Source organism: Schistocerca serialis, chromosome 3 (genome assembly GCF_023864345.2).
Source record: "Schistocerca serialis cubense isolate TAMUIC-IGC-003099 chromosome 3, iqSchSeri2.2, whole genome shotgun sequence".
Lineage (NCBI taxonomy): Eukaryota > Metazoa > Arthropoda > Insecta > Orthoptera > Acrididae > Schistocerca > Schistocerca serialis.
The window spans coordinates 845,015,354-845,035,116 of NC_064640.1; the positions used below are offsets into that span (position 1 = coordinate 845,015,354).

Here is a 19,763-nt window from a genome sequence, read left to right on the forward strand (position 1 = left end):
AGTGATGCAAACAAGAAAACAAATATCCAGAAGCATACACAACTGCATTGATGCAATAGCAGTTTCACTCTATTTTCTTGCTGAAATTTAATTATTCCACATTTTTACTTCCATTCCTTTCAATCCTTTTCACACTGCTTATTCTACCAAAAATATCAACCTTTTTTTCATTTGCACATGGCTAAGTTACTACTCTACCCTTTATTTTAAATAAACTGATGTGTGTTTTAATATTATTTGTAATTTTGTATTAACATGACATGTTGCAAGATACTGCTTGCTGTTAGGTTTATGTATCATATGCAACACTCATTTCACAGAGTCATCTAGCAGTTGTATTCTACAACTTTGTGAAAGAGTAATGAAATGGAATTGATACATACATTCTGCAAAATGTGCGTATTTATAAGAAAATAAAAAAATTATGACAGCATAAGACAAATATGGAAATAAAAATGGACGGAAAGAAAAATTTTAACTCTCACTGTAATGCAACTGCTGTGCACAGTTTGGCAACAACACTACAGCTCAGATTTCATGTGGAGATGGTATTATACAGAAGATTAAAATTAAAATAAAAGCTCAAAAGAAAACGAAAATTCTACCAGATACCATCACAAGTTACAGATTAAGACTAAATTCAAAGAGTGCTGATTATTATATTTATTAAAGTTCTAATTTTATAATGTGAGTTTTAATTATGGCAAGGAAATCCATCACTTACATCCCAGATACAACATATCTTGTCAATTCCTGCAGATGCAATATATGAGCCACTGGGTGAAAACCTGACACATGTAACAGCTGAAGAGTGTCCCTCCATTGACACAACACTTTTAAGCTGTAGAGGAGTTTTGGTGTGGTGTTTTTCTTTCTTTCCCACAAGTAGCTCCCAAAGTTTCACCAGATGGTCATTACCGCAAGTGGCAAAGTTATAACGATGAAACAGCTCTTCATTGCTCTCTAAAAAGAAAGATAATAGTATGTACACCATTACCGATTACACACACAATATTCTGTATACTGGCAAATGTACGTTTGTTGTTGCCCTGTTGTGGTTTCTCATGGATGAACAAACACCAGCTACAAAGCAAACTACACAACCTGCCAGAGGAAGAAATTTGATGGGTTGATCAGTATCGAGTGCCTTAGTAATAAGTCACATTCTCATCGAAATAGAAACAATTATCACTTGTGCATCCACAAGGAAAAGATCTCGCTAATTCAAGTACTAGTGTAAAAATAAACCTTGTCATTTTTTGCAAAACATTTGAAAAGGCTATACGAGTCCTTGATGGGAACTGGTGTAAACACAAGTACACAATTATTCAGAAAAATTCTAACACTTATAGCAGGGAATAAATCACACATTCCTTGGTTAAAAAATATGCTTTGGTATTTGCCTACATTGTCTGGATGATACTGCATAATACCTAAATCTGGATAGCATTTGTAGTTGGTCATTCACAATTCAAGTGGACCACTTCTTGTGCCCATAGGGAAATGTATGATCCAGAGAGTGTCCCATGAATGACACTGGTACCACCATTGATTTAGTAGAGGGAGCCAATATGTTAGTAGTGTTTATAAGGCACAATACAGCCCATACAGCCTTCTGTAAGTCTCTATCTGCATTGTGTTCAAACTGACTATAACCTGTTACATTGACTTTCACTTGCTGTTTGGACTCGGTGGACTTTAGTTTTGTAACTTTATGTGTACTTACTAGGATGTAACTTGGCTCTGTCATTCTCTATACTTTTTATTTGCACAATTTTGTGTTCTATTTGGAAACTAAATAATTTGTATTCCCACCATTTGTCTTGTCTTTAATGTGTTAATGAACAGTGTCCAGATTGGCCACAAAGACAGCATCATTTTTTGTTGGAGAATGTATTCTTTCTGATTATAATGTAGGCTTTCATACCCACTCTTGACTATGTTTAAAGTTCTTGAGTAATCTCACCATACTCGAATCTTCTAATTCGACATTTCAGCCTCCTTGTCGAAACCTTCTTCTAGGAACTGGCTGCACACTTGGGCACACTGTCAAAGTTTCACCACGTTACACATTGTATTTTGTATGTTTATAACCATAAATGTTTAGGAAAGGTCACTGAATGGCTTTGCCATGTTTGGTGGAAGGATTAACTGATGTATTATTACTGGAGGGTGGGATGTGGGTGGTACCTTGTTTGAATTTATGTTAGCAAATGCCAGTAACACCAGCATAGTACTAAGGGCAAGAAGCCATGCTGCCAGAAGCCTAAGACTGTCATCACCATTAAAGCTGTTTGAGTGCTTTGCAATCTTGACTTCTTTTCTGACTTTTTGTTTACACTCACATGGTGCTTATGCTGAAATGTGAACATTATCAAGGTCTATATTCTGATCACGGTTTTCACTATGTTTAACTATGGTTGACTTGCTGGGTTGCTTGAGGTACACATGTCATTCTTCACCTTCCAAGTATAGTTTAACTGCACAACGTTTCTCCCCTACATACATTTGATTACACTTGCAGCTAACATCATAAACTCCAAGTATTGGTAGTGGTTTCAGTAGATCTTAAAAACATTGCTTCTTTTATAATTACTGGAAAAATTGTATTCACACCTTTATATTGGAGGAGGAAAAACCAATTGTCACAGTAATCTCTTCTCTTTCCCTTTCATGCCTACTACTTCCTTCCACTTCACAGCTCTGTTCATTGGATTTATGTCACAACCATTTGTTGCCAATGCATTCTTTAGGTAATATAATTCTTGTTTCAAGGTGGTGGCATCAGTGATTTGATATATGCCCTTGATACTACCAGGTTGAGAAGTATCTTTTTAGGTGAGGAAAATGACCTAAAATTTGTTAGTGAGATACTGCTAAATCACCTCCATAGCTCAGTGATCAGTACATCAGACTGCTACGCGGAGCACGCAGGTACGATTCCTGGTACAGTCAGGGATTCTTCCTCAGTGAGAAGGCTGGAAGGGGGTGCACTCAGCCTCATGATGACAACTGAGGAGCTACTCGAATGAAAAGTAGTGGCTCTGAGGTCTGGGAAGCCAACAACGGATGGGAGGGCGGTGCGTTGACTACGGGCCCCTCCGTAATGGATCTGACCGGTGCCAATGCCAGAGGATGACATGGTGGCCAGTCGGTACTCAATGACCTGATATGACCAGTATGTAAAGCTTCAAGTTTAGCTACAGAAAATGCTAAAAAAATATTAAGGTCTACTTATGTATTATTCTGTATATCAACTAGAGTAAATGTTCACTTACGTACACAGATAATGCCACAGAAAAAATCTATTGGATGTACTGACAATTTTGTAGAAAGAATTTCAGAGAATAACAATTAACTACAATATCTTCATGGCACATATATGAAACGGTTATGTTTCTAAAAGTAAATTGTTCAGTTCTTTTCACAGAGACATTCAAGAGAATACCACTAGCTCATATTGTGATAATCACATTAACAGTAACTGACTTAAATCAGTGACAAAGATGCAGTTAAAACAATGTTCAAAAAATAGATTATCACAAATCTCTTTTTAGTCTTGGGGTTAATATTTTTGGGTTTCAATAGGCGATTCATTTTATAAAAAGCTTTCTTGCTTCACGCAATCCTTTCTAATATGTCCCTCTTGCAACTTCCTTCTTTATCTGTTCTTCTTCTGAGATAGCAAAATTTGTTCATCTCTTTAATGGACCCTTGCCCCAGTTAAACATTCAGTCATTCAGCATGTCCACTTGCTGTGCACACCAATACAATAGTTCCCTTATTGTTTATATGCATGTAATAGCTATGAGGTGGCACACATTTGATTCCACTAAGCACCCAACTCAGTTCCTGTTCACTTTTGGTGACTGCCAGTCCAAAGACTTCTTTGCTGCTTACTGTAGTCAGGCCTTCATCTCCCCTGCCATTTCTACTACACTTCCATCTATTATTGAACTGACAAATTCTTGATGCCTCACCATGTGTCCTATCACACCAACCATTTCTTTTAGTCAGTTCGGCTCAAATGGCTCTGAGCACTATGAGACTTAACTACTGAGGTCATCAGTCCCCTAGAACTTAGAACTACTTAAACTTAACTAACCTAAGGACATCACACACATCCATACCCGAGGCAGGATTCGAACCTGAGACCGTATCGGTCGCGCAGTTCCAGACTGTAGCACCTAGAACCACTCGGCCACTCTGGCCGGCTTAGTTTGTACAATAAATTTCTTTCTTCCCTGGTTTGATTCACTAATCTTCATTGGTCATCCAATATATTCATTTATTCTTCAGCATTCTCCTGTAGCAGCACATTTCAACACCTTCTCTTCTCGTCTGTAATGTTGAGCATCTGAGTTTTGTTTCTGTACAAGGCTAGATTCCAAACACATTTCTTCACAAAAAGTTTCCCAACACTTTAATTTGCACTGTACGTTACAATATTTCTCTATTTCAGAAACAATTTCTTTGCTGTTGTCTGTCTACACTTTTATATTACCTCTAGTTCAGACATCAGTTATTTTGTTGCAAAAGTAGCAATATTTGACTACTACTTTTAGTATCTCAGTTCCTAATCTAATTCCCTCAGTATCACAGGATTTGATCTGACTACATCCCACTATCCTTATTTTAATTTTGATGATATTAATCTTATAATCACTTTCCAGTACACTATCCAGTCCATTCAACTGCTCTTCCAATACCTCAGCTTTCAATCTTGTCAATGGCAAATCTCAAAGTTTTAATTCTCTTCTCCCTGAACTTTAATTCCCTTTCCAATTTTCTCTTTGGTTTCCTTCACAGTTTGCTCCATGTAAAGATAAAATGACATCAGGAATAGGCCACAACCCCCCCCCCCCCCTCTCTCTCTCTCTCTCTCTCTCTCTCTCTCTCTTTCTCTCTCTCCCCTCAACTACTACTCCACCTTCATGTTTTTCAAATGATATAAATGAATTATTAATAGACATTAAGTCAGTGGCTGTCCATTATTGTAACTTCTAGGTTACAGGTACATTTTATTAACTATACAAATGCAATCTGGTTTTTGTACAAGTTGCATGTAACCTTTCAAGTCCTTTATATACCACTGCCATCTTCAGAATTTCAATGAATTTACTCATCAAAAGCTTTCTCTAAACCACAAAAGCAAGCTATACATGTAGGTTTAGCCTTCTCAGTCTACCTTTTAAGATATGTCATAAGGTCAGTATTGCCTCACGAGTTCCTACATTTCCCTTGAACCCAAACTGAATACCTGTAGTGAAAAAGAGCCATTCTGCCTTACACATTTGCTGATTTAGCCTTCTTTTATTATTCTATCAATGCTAATAACTCCTGTCTGCTTTGTGTAAAGAGAAGTTATTACCCTTCTATCTCTGTAGTTGATACCACACTGCTTTGGAGAGAAAAACATTTTATTCCAATGTATCCTTGTTTTTCCTAAATCTGCCCTCTATCATTACTCACAGTGCTAAAGTGCGTTCTTGAATGCCCTTTATTTCCCTAAGGCTAAAATGGTCCTTTCTTAATACACCTTAATTTTCCAGCTCATTGTTTGATATAGTATATTTGTTAGTATTTTTTATGCATGTGACAGCACAATGATGTGCAGTAATATCTATCTGCTCTTGCTTTCTTCAGAAGTGCAACAATTATACTTTTTTCAAAATCTGATAGAACATCTCTACTTATCCAAATTTCATTTGTGAGCTATAAAAGTTGTTGCTCCACCCCTTGGCCTGGTTCCAGGTAGTGTGCCACTGGTACTTCAATAATACCTGGGCAATTGTTTCTTCTGAGTTGATGGAAAGCTACTGAAGTTCAGAAAAGAGTATTGTATCTGCCACCTCATCTTCTAGCACTATGTCCTTATTTTCAATTGGTTTAATTTCTCCCGGTTTACTTCATGGTTTCTCAAAGTAGTTTTTCCAACTTTGCACCTTATTTCTACTTCAATTGCCACACCCCATTTTAATCTCTAACGACTGTGCTCCTTAGCTCCTTATTCTGTGGTCTCTAAATTGACTGTTTGTTAATACCACACCATACGTGCGCAGAATTTCGTTTCAATTTTGTATCTCTTTCATGATATCTTTTATCCATCAATTTTCTTTACCTTTTCTACATATCTTGATAGTTTCATCACTGAGTGACCTGCACAGGAAAGGAATATCCATTATTTCAGAGGATGACTGTACACATCAAAACAAGAAAAATATCTTATAACCATGGATCCTATAAAGCATACATTCTGATGTATGAGCACTTGTTCAGAGGATGTGCTCAACTTGATGACCATTCATCTCAACACAAGCCTCTACCCTTCTATGTAAGGGCTCATGCACTCTTTGAAATTGCCCTGGTTGGTTCTGAATGTGCCGAGATGCATGGAAGACACAACTGTGTACGGTCTGCACATCATTTACTGCAGTGGCATACACCAATTGCTCCATGTGTCCCCATTACCAGAAGTCTAGAGGATTTAGGTCTGGGGAACGAGCAGGCTGAGGTATGGAACCTCCCTGGGCAATCCACCAGTTTTCAAATGTCTTTGTCAGTTGCTGATGCACAATGCAGAGGAAATGTGCTGGTGCACCATCATTCATGAATCACATCTGTAGCCTGTCCTGACATAGCACATGTTCCAGTAAGAAAGGCAGCACATTCTTCAGAAAGCAGTGATAATGAGCACTAGTTAATCTCTGTGGTAGCACGTATGGCCCTAGTAATCTATCACCAAGAACATCTCCACTGCACCTTGAACATGCTCCTCCATTTCAGGCGTGCACAAACCACATGAGGCCTTCAACCATCTACTTTGTTGGGTGCTACGGAACCTGTTTCCCCAAGATGCTGTAACAATCGGCTGAAGAGCTTGACAGATGGCACTCAGTGCTGGAAATCGTTCAGTGTACAGGTTATGGGCTCTCAGATTAACTCCATTTGCTAAACTATAGCAGTAAATTATGTCTGCCATTTTCCTTGTGGAATGAAAGGCCCCCATTGCTAGGTTTTGTCACAGTATCTGCAAGAGAGGAAACATGTTGTACTGCACCACAAACATGCAAATGGGCAAAACATCAAAGTATGCACCTCAAGTTAGGAGAAATGTATGTGAATGTAAACAGATGTAACATGATTACAGGACAAGTAAGCCAAACATCACAGTACGCACTTCGAGTTAGGAGAAACGTACGCGAATGTAAACAGATGTAACAAGACTACAGGACAATGACACAACATAAAAGGGACAACTCACTGCAGAGAACTGAGACAACTAATGTTTACATCAATACTGGATGGCATTATCCCAGCACGCTGTTGACCTTGGTATGAAATGGTGCACCAATGCAACAACGGTGCTCATATCTGCCCCCTCATGTTTGTGGGGCCTTCCTACCTTGCAGCATTCCATGCCAGGGGTTGTAACTGACTTTAATTATCGGGTAGTCATTCGTATTAGGACAAGTAATGCATGGCCATGGACGACATCACAAGAGCACCTCCTATGAACAATGTGTTCATACACTATGTGATTAAAAGTATCCAGACACTTGGCTGAAAAGTTCGTGGTGCTCTCCATCGGTAATGATGGAATTCAATATGGTGTTGGCCCATCCTTGATGACAGCTTCCACTCTCGCAGGCATACGTTCAATCAGGTTCTAGAAGGTTTCTTGGGGAATGACAGCCAATTCTTCATGGAGTGCTGCACTGAGGAGGGGTATCGATGTTGGTCGGTGAGGCCTGGCACAAAGTCAGCATTCCAAAACATCCCAAAGGTGTTCTATAGGATTCAGGTCAGACTCTGTGCAGGCCAGTCCATTACAGGGATGTTATCGTCATGTAATCACTCCACCACAGGCCTTGCATTATGAACAGGTACTCGATATTGTTGAAAGATCCAGTCACCATCCCCAAATTGCTCTTCAACAGTGGTAAGTGAGAAGGTGCTTAACACATCAATGGAGGACTGTGCTGTGATAGTGCCATGCAAAACAACAAGGGGTGCATGCCCCCTCCATGAAAAACATGACCACACCGCAACACCACCACCTCCGAATTTTACTGTTGGCACTACACACGCTGGCAGATGATGTTCACCGGGCATTCACCACACTCACACCGTGCCAGCAGATCGCCGCATTGCGTACGATGATTCATCACTCCACACAATGTTTGTCCACTGTTCAATCATCCAATGTTTATGCTCCTTACACCATGCGACTCACCATTTGGCATTTACCGACGTGATGTGTTGCTTATGACCAGCTGCTCTGCCATGAAATCCAAGTTTTCTCACCTCCCACCTAACTGTCACAGTATTTGCAGTGAATCTTGATGCAGTTTGGAATTCCTGTGTGATAGTCTGGATAAATGTTTGCCTACTACACATTACGACCCTCTTCAACTGTCGGCGGTCTCAGTCAGTCAACAGACGAGGTTGGCCTGTGCTGTATGTGTCCCTTCACGTTTCCACTTCACTATTACAATGGAAACAGTAGACCTAGGTATGTTTAGGAATGTGGAAATCTCGCATACAGTCGTATGACACAAGTGACACCTAATCACCTGACCACGTTCGAAGTCTGAGTTCCGCATTGCGCCCCATTTTGCTCTCTCACAATGTCTAATGACTACTGATGTCACTGATGCGGAGTATCTGGCAGTAGGTGGCAGCACAATGCACCTAATATGAAAATCAAACGTTTTTGGGGGTGTCCGGATACTTTTGATCACATACCGTATGTCATAACAAATGCTTTGTAGGGCCTTTGGTCATTAGACATTTTTGTTTTGCTTTGATGCATACTATCATCCCCTGTAATACTGGATAGTTTTAACACCCCGTATAGCTGTTATTCACTTTCAACTATTTTACTTTTTTTGTTTCTTTATTAATTCTAGTATCTCATCTGCTATTAATCCAATTTCAGCACTTTTCCAGCTGCATTTACACACCTCTTTGAAGACTATTTCACTTGTTCTCCAACCCAGTTCTCATCCCCCTTGACATGCTTTAGCAGTTCACTAATATTATCATATCTATCTTTAACTTCACTGGTATGTGTAATTACAGTGCCTGCTGCACACCCATTTTGTCTGATCATCAAAGTATATTTTCTGTTTGACACAAATAACCCTTTACTATATGGCCATTTTTCTTATTCATTATTGCACCTATTCCTGCTCTATCATTATTTCACCCAGTATAGCAGAGTGAACGCATTATTGTAGCCAAGATAGACATGAAGCCAACAATCAGCACAGTAACACAAGTTTATATGCCAACTAGCTCCACTGGTAATGAAGAGATTGAAAAAATGTATAATGAGATAAAATAAATTATTAAGATTATTTAAGGGAGATGAAAATTGTGATGAGGGTCTCGAATTTGATAGTAGGTAAAGGAAGAGAAGGAAAAATAGCAGGTGAATATGGATTTCAGGAAAGGAATGAAAGAGGACACTGTCCGGCAGAATTTTGCACAGAGCCTAATTTAATCATCGCGAACACTTAGTTTAAGTATCATGAAAGAATGATGTATATATGGACACAACCTGGAGACACTACAAGGTTTACTTATATAATTGTAAGACAAGTGCTTTCAGAACCATGTTTCAAACTGTAAGACATTTCCTGGGGTAGATGTGGACTCTGACCACAATATATTGGTTATGAATTGTAGATTAAAACTGAAAAAATTTGCAAAAGGTGGGAGATGGGTGCTGGATAAGTTGAAAGAACCAGAGGTTGTTGAGTGTTTCAGAGGGAACAACAATTGACTTAAACATGAGAACGGATACAGTAGATGACAAATGGGTAGCTTTGAGTGATGAAATGGTGCAGGCAGCAAAGAATGAAGGCTTAGTAGAAACCCTTGGATATCATAGAAGACACTGAATTTAATTGATGAAAGGAGAAAATATAAACATGCAGCAAATGAAGCAGTTGAAAGGGAATACAGATGTCTAAAAAATGAGACTGACAGAAACTGCAAATCGGCTTAGCAGGAATGGTTATAAGATCAATGTAAAGATACAGAAGTACATATAACTACGGGATAATGATGCCACCTATAGGAAAATTAAGGACATGTTTGGAGAAAAGAAAAGCAGCTGTATGAATATCAAGAGCTCAGATGGAAAACTACCATAATTTTCTGTTTATAAGATTAGGTTTTTTTCCCAAACATGTCATTAGAAAAATACAGGGTAGTCTTATATTCGCAGATTAAACTATTGTTGCTGAGGTCAACAGTTTTACATTGTTTAGTAGAGTATATAAGGACAGTCTTAGATTTATAGGGCTGTCTTACATTTAGAGATGAAGCTTTGGCTATTGGATTCACATGCAGATTTACATTGAAGATTCTGGAAGGGCAGGGCTCAGCAAATTACACTCACATTCCAATAGGCTCGAGATTTCCTGATACACTGAAGCACTTGATACAGTATCGACGTTGCTCGAACAATCACACGACACTGACTCATGCAGCACAAGTGCCAGAGATACACGAGAAACTACTAAATATCTACTGCAACAGACCATTGCTATTGCTCTGTTAAATTCAATCATCATGTAAAATTTTGTTGTGTCTGAACAGGTTTGCAATAAATGTTCTTATACATGTATGGATACCGTATACAAATATTAATGCCACTTTTTAACCAAAGGTAACATTCAAAAAAAGAAATGTTGTCCTTAAAAAAAACATTAGTTGATACAGAATCCAGAACAATATTTTTCCTGGTTATGAGAGACTGTAATGATTTACTAAGTGGATTGCAAATGAGAAATTCAGTTGCCGCTCAGGTGTTAAAACAACGGGTAAAAACATTAACAGCTTTTTATCAGCTTTAGAACAAGATGGTGACATTCGGTTGAAACAGGAAGGAAAATCAATCCCAATGAAGATTATAATGATACAAACAATTTCTTTTTGATTATTTTATTTCTCCTAGTATTATAAAAATGTAGAAAATCAATAAATGGCATCAGTTTAGAAGATGTATGGTGTGAACTTTCTGGCAAATATTTCATGTCCGTAAAAAAGTTTGTAATTTTGAGTAATCAGAATGTGTTAAAAACAATTTTTTCTGAGGCAACCTCTTAAAAAAGGGAGAGGGGGCATCTTATACTCAGGATCATCTTATACTTAGGTAAATATGGTAGTACTAAGAGAAGAAGGGAAAGAAGGGACAACTGGAAGATGGAAGAAGCATATAAAAGGTCTATACAAGGGACATTTACTTAAAGGCAATATTATACAAAGAGTAGAGGACACAGATGAAGATGAGATAGTAGATATGACACTGTGGGAAGAATTTGACAAAGCTCTGAAAGACCTAAGTATAAACATGGCCCATGGAATAGACAACATACCTTCAGAACAACTAATAGCTTTGGAAGAGCCAGCAATAACAAAACTATTCCACCTGGTATACAATATGAATGAGACAGGCAAAATACCCTCAGAATTCAAGGAGATTGTAATAATTCCAATTAAATTAAAGCAGGTGCAGACAGGTGTGAATATTATTGAACTACTGGTTTAATGACTTATTAAACCGGTTTCAAAATAGTAACAAGAATTATTTACGAAAGAATGAAGAAACTCACAGAAACTGACTTCGGGGAAGATCAGTTTGGATTCCGGAGAAATGTAGGAACATATGAAGCAATACTGACCCTACAACTTATCTTACAAGCTTTATGAAAAGGCAAACTACATTCATAGCTTTTTGTAGATTTGGAGAAAGCTTTTGTCCGTGTGAACTGTATGCACTCTTTGAAATCCTGAAGGCAGCAGGTGTACAATTCAGGAAGTAAAAGATTTCAGGCAGTTATAAGAGTCAAGTAGAGTGAAAGGGAAGCAGTGGTTGACAATGAAGTGAGACAAGGTTGTAGCCTATCCCTGATGTTATTCAGTCTACATCAACATCCATACTCTACAAACCACTGTGTAGTGGTGCATGGCAGAGGGTACATCCCCCATGGGTCAAACAAACCTGTGACCATTCATGCTGCCCTTTGCTGTGTGCATTCAGAATCCGCTGTCAGTACTATTTGGTACTGGTCCCACACACTTGAGCCACCAGTGGTTTGTAAGCAATCTCCTTTGCAGACTGACTGCATTTTCCCAGTATTCTACCAATAAACCAAAGTCTACCATCTGCTTTACCTACAAAGAGCCTATGTGATCATTCTATTTCATATTCCACAAAGTGTTATGCCCAGACATTTGCAGGAGTTGGCTGATTCCAACAGAGACTCATTGATATTACAGTCAAAGGGTACAACATTTTTCCATTTTGTGTAGTGCACAATTTTACATTTCTAAACATATGACGCAAGTTTCCAATCTTTGCCTCACTTTGAAATCTTATCAAGTTCTGAGTGAATATTTATGCAGCTTCTTTCGGAAAGCACTTCACTATAGATAATTGCATTATCTGCGAAACATCTGAAATTACTATTAATATTTGCCACATGGTTATTAATATACAACACGAACAGCAAGGATTCCAACACTTCACTGGGGCACACCCAAAATTACTTCTACCTCTGGCAATGACTCTCCATCAAGGTAACATGCTATATTTTCCCTACCAAAAAATCCTCAGTCACAAATTTTGCTTGATGGCCCATATGGTTATAATTTTGAAAATAAGCATATATATGGTACTGAGTAAAACACTTTTCAGAAATCAAGAAACACTGCATCTACCTGATTGCCTTGGTCCAAAGCTTTCAGAATGTCATGTGAGAAAGGTGCGGGTTGGGATCCGTGTGACCAATGTCTTTGGAATCCATGCTGGTTGGCAAGGGGGAGGTCATTCTGCTCAAGATACCTCATTATGTCTGAGCTCTGAATATGCTCTAACATTCTACAACAAATCAATGTCAAAGATAATGGATGATAGTTTTGTTGATCACTTCCACTATTCTTATTGCACACCAGGGTGATCTGTGCTTTCTTCCAACTCCTGGGCATTGTTTTTTATTCGAGGGAGCTACAATAGATTACGGTTGGAAGATGGGCTAACTGTAGAATCTGATAGGGATTCCACTGGGCCCTGGAGCTTTGTTCAATTTTAATGATTCCAGCTGTTTCTCAACACTACTAACACTTATTTCACTCACCTTTGCTGAGGTACAAGGATTAAACTGGGGCAATACTCATTGGTTTCCATATTAAAAGAACATTTGAAAACAGAGTTAAGTATTTCAACTTTTGCTTTGCTACCCTCAACTTCAGTTCCTGTCTCACTCACGAGTGACTGGACAATAAGTTACAACCAGAATTTCTGTGGGTTTTTTGAAAGATCATTTGACAATATTCTGCTATAGTAGTCACTGAAGGCTTCCTGCATTGCTCTCTCGATAGCCAAATGTATCTCACTTAGCAGCTCTTTATCTATAGCCCTATGCTTTGCTTTACTCCTATTATGTAGTAGTGTATGTTTATTTAGAAGCTTTTTACAGTGATTGTATACCATGGAGGGCCCTCCAATTATAAACTGTTTTACTAGGTACACATCTATCCAGTGAATGGTCAACAAAGCTTTCAAACTGGAGCTGTAGTTCCTCTACATGCTCCTGTCCTGTGCTGAAAATTTCAAGTTCCTAATTGAGATAAACATTATCACTTTTTTCGTCTATTTTACTGACCATATATATCTTCCTACTTGTTTTAGTTGTCCTTTGTACTTTGATAATCATTGTTGCCACGACTGTGTCATGGGCACTGATACCAGTTTTTATGTGGACACTCAAAGGCGTCAGGTCTATTTTGTTGCCATTAGGTTTAACTCATTTCTGCCAGGAGTGGGGTTCTGAACTATCTGTTCTAGGTAGATATCAGAGAAGGTATTTAGTAATGTTTAACATTATGTCTTGCCATGCCTGCCACTAACAAAACTATAATTTTCCCAATTGAGTGTTGGGTGATTGAAGTCATCAGAATGATTGAGGAAGTAACATACAAGTGAACTGAAGTTCTCTCTAAAGCTTTCAGTTACATCAGGAGGTGAGTCTGGTGGGTGATAGAAGGATCCAATTACCATTTTATGCTCAACCCTGATACTGAGTCTTGCCCAAACAATCTCACATGCATATTCAGTTTCAATCTCGATGGGTTTGACTTTCTTGTCTACTGTGACAAATACACCACCTCCTTTTCCCAATAGCCTATCCTTTCCATAAATAATTAAATTTTCCCCAAAAATCTCACTACTATCAATTTCAAGTTTCAACTAGGTTTCTGTACCTAGTATTATGTGTGCATCACTGTGTTTCAGGAGCACTTCACATACTGGCACTCAGATGCAAATTCTTTGGCAGTTAACTACTCGGATTTTAATACTCTTGCCTTTAATACTCACGCCTGTAGGGGGCATTGTTTTCCACCTTACACTTACACTTCTGGGTCTTCTACAGTTGTCATTATCTGGACTGGATGAAAAGTTGCCTAATCCAAAAAAACCTTGTGTGCACCCCACATATGATCAGCTGCCTAGGTAGCAGCCTCTGATTTGTAGTGCACAACTAACCCTATGGGGTCACAGCCTTGCTTGCCACAGAACCGTTGAAGTCTCTGGTTCAGTCCTTCCTCTGACTCAGCACCAGGGGACCATGATGAGTTCTGGGAATAATGCTGTAAATTGTGAGCTTCATTGAAAGTCCATGTGCAAGGCTGGTCTTCTCAACCTTCTCTGCCAGTTGCTGGAGTGGTCCAAATATGACCTCGGAGGGTTACTTGTTCCAACGTGTGCCAAAATCTGCAGTTGGTTGCATCCAGGTCCCACTATGGCTGCCAGATTAGCCTCTTAAACATGTTGAATGAGGCCCCAAGGCATCCACACTGAGTGTACCTGGTGATCCTTCCTGTCCCTTGCTGCCATTTTTGTAATAGGTACCATTATTTGCCATAAGTCTGAACTGCCAATGATTAATAGACCCAACCCTTTTGTGTTTGCCTCCCCATGACATGGGACAAAGCAAGTTCCTCCAGAACAGGTGAAGTGAGTTCTACTAGCTCAGTTTCCATTCCAGTGAAACACCGCACTTCAAACTTGTTGGTTAGGTGACTCAGTCTAACACCCTGAGTCCCCCCGGGCATGTTTACCCAGTACAGGATGCCTAGATCTACTATTGAGATGCCTGTCAGTCAGTTGGACATAGAATGACAGATCCCATACTTCCTGCAGAGCAGACAGGATCCACAAGGAGGGGACAGTACTAGACAACTGGTACCACAGGTACATGACCTTCGGAAGCTCTTCCAGCACACCAACTTGCAGCAGCTGCCAATCTGTACACTGAGCAAGTAGCTAAAAAAATTTTGGAGAAGGAATTGAAGTTCAGGGATAAGAAATAAAAACGTTGAGATTTGTCAATGACTTGGAATTCTCTCAGGCAGGGACGGACTTGGAAGAGCACTGAACGGAATGGAAAGTCTCTTGAAAGGAGGATATAAGATGAACATCAACAAAAGCAAAACAAGGGTAATGGAATGCAGTAGAATTAAATCAGGTGATGGTAAGGAAATTAGATTAGGAAATGAGACACTAAAAGTAGTAGATGAGTTTTGCTATTTGGGCACTAAACTAACTGATAATGACTGAAGCAGAGAGGATGGAAACAGAGAACAGCAATGGCAACAAAAATATTTCTGAAGAAGAAATTTAACAACAGTGAGTATAGCTTTAAGTGTTATGAAGTATTTTCTGAAGGTATTCGTTTGTAGTGTAGCCTGGTATGGAAGCGAAACAGGGACAGTAAACAGTTCAGATGAGAAGACAATAAAAGTTATTGAGATGTAGTGCTACAGAATAATGTCTAAGATTAAATGGGTATATCATATAACCAATGAGGAGGTACTGAACAGAATTGGGGGAAAAAGGAATTTGTGACCCAATTTGATTAAAATAAGGGACTGGTTGATAGTACACATTCTGAGACATCAAACATCAAGGTATCACCAATTTAGTATTGGAAGAATTCGTGGAGGATAAAAATTGTAGAGGGATACTAAAATATACAGTAAGCAAGTTGGTAGTAGCGTGAAGAGCTGTACCGAATCAGCCCTCAGACTGAAGAAGAAGATGTCCACCACCACCACCAACACCAACAACAACAACAACACAAACAAACAAACCCTCCTCTTATCATCATATCTTGCTCCTGCATAGACTTCATGTTGATAAAAAGAAAAAAGTTGACACTTATTATACAGGGTTATTATAATTAAACTTTAGCTACTTGAGGTGGTGACCATGCTTGTAGGACAATGAAACTTGGTGAAAACATTTGTAAGGACATGAGGAAGAGAAATAACAAATAAAACACTAAAAGAAACACATTTTCATTTTCACATATTTGTTATTTATGTAGCACATTTACATGCCAGGTTGTAAATGCTGCTCAATGTGATGACCATCTGCATCCTTGACAGCCTGGAACCACACCAGATATTGCTATACTACTGCCTGAAACATCTCAGGTGGGATGTTTGACCATGGAATGTTTAGCTGTAATGACACAGCTTGTGCAATGCTTGAAGATCACACACTGCATCAATCATTCTCAAACATGGCAGCAGCAACTTCTTCAAAGATTAGTCGCACAATTGGCCTTCTGCCTATCCCATGAACAATTCCCAAAGTGTCAGTCAACTTTAACTTCTGAATCACGTTCTTCAACCCTGGCATGGAAAGATGACTTCTCCATATTCCTTTAATGCATCAATACCTATGAAGAGCAGCAGCATTATCGTTGTTGTTTTGATAAAACAACATACGAGTAAGGCCCTGCTCACCTTTTCCAGACTCATGTTGACTGTCTACAACTGTATGGGACGCCAATGCTTGTGTTTCAGTCCTATGTCGTCGCACCAGACCTGGAGCCTAACAGCACATCATGGCACTAACACCATTAAAACCTCAAATCCTGCAGTGCACAGTATGAACATCATTCCTAAAAAGTTGGGTAACCATACGGTAAATAGTTTTCTGTCTCCACTGGCTCAAGTAGTGAAAGTTTAATTATAACCACCCTGTACATTAGAGCGATTTGTTAAATATAGCCATTATTTTATCTGGTGAGCACAAATGCATCCTGGCATTATTTATTGTCACAGTATCAGAGAGTGAATAAGCAATAGATTATAGTTTATGTCATTTAGCAGTACATTTGTGAGATATTCATTTTATACATTATAAGATGAAAGTATTAAAACAGGTAGGGGAAACCTACAAAGAATTTAATCTCCGTAGACAGTCATTGAGTAAGTTTTAGCTTTTCCATAAATGCAGAAAGAAAACAAATTTCACAGAGGGAATCATTCTTTTAATCTTAATGTGCCTAACAAAGGCAGAATTAAGATTCAGCAATAAAAATTTCTTTTAAAACAGCAAATTCATATTAATACATGATCATTAGTACCTGATTAATACAAATTATGCAGTACTACTATGTGATTTGTTCTGTGTTGTATACAAAAAATTCAAATAATAATTAAGTGGAGTCTAATATGTTTATGTTAGTCAATGATGCTATAGTTAAAAATATTCAGTGGTTGAGTAATTGTAATATGTATGGTCATTCATATGCTACTCTAGATGATTAACATAATTTATACTGCAACATCATACAGGGGCGCAGGTGATTGAAAATGCTTTTACCAAACCTGTGAGGCCTTGAACTGGTGAAAAATCACATCCTGTAACACCAAGATCATGAACATCATCAACTGATATCAGGGAGTTAATTGTTTCTTCTTCATTAGTAACTTCCCACAACTTCATGACTCCTTGGGAACAGGCTGTTATGTAATAGCAGGAATCTGGAGCAAATGCAACAGCCTGAATGGTTCCTTCATGTGGCTGGAACGTCCTATGAGAGTAATACATACTTTTTGTTACACAAATTGTAAAAATTAATTGCACAAGGAACAACTATATGACCTTCATAATTCTGAACATACTGATTATTCACAGTTAATTATGTCACCTAATAGTAATAGTAATGGCCTTCATCATCTTAGAGCACTAAAACACATTGTTTGGGCAGTGTGTCTCAGAGACAGAGTGCCTGCTACTAACTCTGCTTTCATAATGAAAATGGGTATCGTTTTCTGTTTCTATATGAACTGAAGATACATTGATGTTACAAGCACCATGCCCCATAGATAAGTACTTAGTTTGATTCTTAGAGGTATCCATTAGAACACAGCAATCACCCATCTTCACTTTTGTGGTAATGAAAGGACCTCGATTTTTCTCTCTCAAGTTTAGTGGTATGTTTAAAAAAGTAAAATTTATGAATGTAGTTTTATGTTTGCTGGAAAGTAAGATAATACATGCAACACACACTTCTGAAATAACAGTCAACAACCTATTTGATTGTTTACACCTGGACATGGAAATATTTCTTAAAACTAACTACTTTACATCATCTCTTTCATAAAGAAGGCTTTGTGGATCAAATAGCATGTTTCAGTTTGAGAGCAGTTTGAGAGCTGGTTAATATGAGTACTTTCAGTACCACATCTACATAAAATCTTGGTTGCTCACTCACTCCATAAAAGCCCTGTATCCTACTTTATACTTCATCTCCTACATACATTACTCCCAACTACACCACACAATCATTGTAACCTTATTTTCTTAAAGGGAAAAAAGGTGTACCATTACGCTTACAAATGACTGAGGTAACAAAGCAGCAAAATTGGGTTTTTGATTGAGATAAACTCAAGCTGCAGTGTTCTTCTTCAGCACACTAGTGTACAAGTGTGCACAGAATCAGCCAAGTGAAAAATCTGTGCAACATACACATTTATTTATAATATATAAAAACTGACTTAGGAATTTTCATTTGTGTGAAAACGTGTGTACAAGATCATGTGCCGATTTAAAGTTCTAGATTTGCATATCTTACTGTTCACTTCGTTCCCGCATAATCTTTCAGACTGTATCAATACCCATTTGTACTGTGATATAATGTGAAATTTTGAACATTTGTGGGTACTGTGATAAACTCTTACTTTTATCGTCAATTGTAGGCTTAAACTTAACACTGCTCTGTCAAAATTTTTGAGAATGGCAGGCCTATCTAGTGTCCAAAACAATCATTCTCTAATTTCATTGTACAATTACATGAGAGATAGGTTATTCTGAGAATTTTTGGATGCTTACAAAACTATATTTTTGTAAGTTTCCGGTACAAGTGTTTTGGATATATAGTATATTTCATAGCAAATCAGTGTGTGTAATTTACAGTTCAGCCAAAGAACACATCACCTCTGAATTGGCTGAACATCAACATAGATAAACATGCATTTTCAAGAATTTTTGGAAGCTACCACTGTCCTCTGCATAATCTATGAGCAATCTGTAACAAACTGCAGCAGATTTTCTAACTAATATATGGTATTACATCTAGTTTTCCATTAAAGAGGAGTAGTCCTATATATTATCTGCATGTATCGTAAATTAATTCTGTTTTCGAGTTTGCTAACAACTATTATTAAGACCAAAACATTTTACGAAACTAGTAACTTTTACACCAGATGTTTGTGTTGCCTTAACAGAAACCTTGTTTTAAGTATTTGCTTCAATTATTATAGGGAATCAGCAACATTTCAGCTCAACAAATTGAAAGAGGATCAGTGGGCTTAATTTAAAGTTATTTTCCACTGCCTTATAATACATTGCACCAGCCAGAATGTAGACCCACTGTGAATGCTGTTCTCAA

At 38.2% G+C, this 19,763-nt stretch overlaps 1 protein-coding gene across 1 annotated transcript in view; it reads right to left on the reverse strand.

Moving 5' to 3' along the window:
* LOC126470946 (WD repeat, SAM and U-box domain-containing protein 1-like) overlaps window positions 1–19,763 on the reverse strand; it is a 222,488-nt gene that overhangs the window by 165,210 nt on the left and 37,515 nt on the right. The window contains exons 5-6 of the mRNA XM_050098996.1: window positions 17,698–17,903; window positions 725–963 (exon numbers count right to left, since the gene is read on the reverse strand). Coding sequence (XP_049954953.1) covers window positions 725–963; window positions 17,698–17,903 — 445 coding nt within the window. The remainder of the gene's footprint in view (window positions 1–724; window positions 964–17,697; window positions 17,904–19,763) is intronic.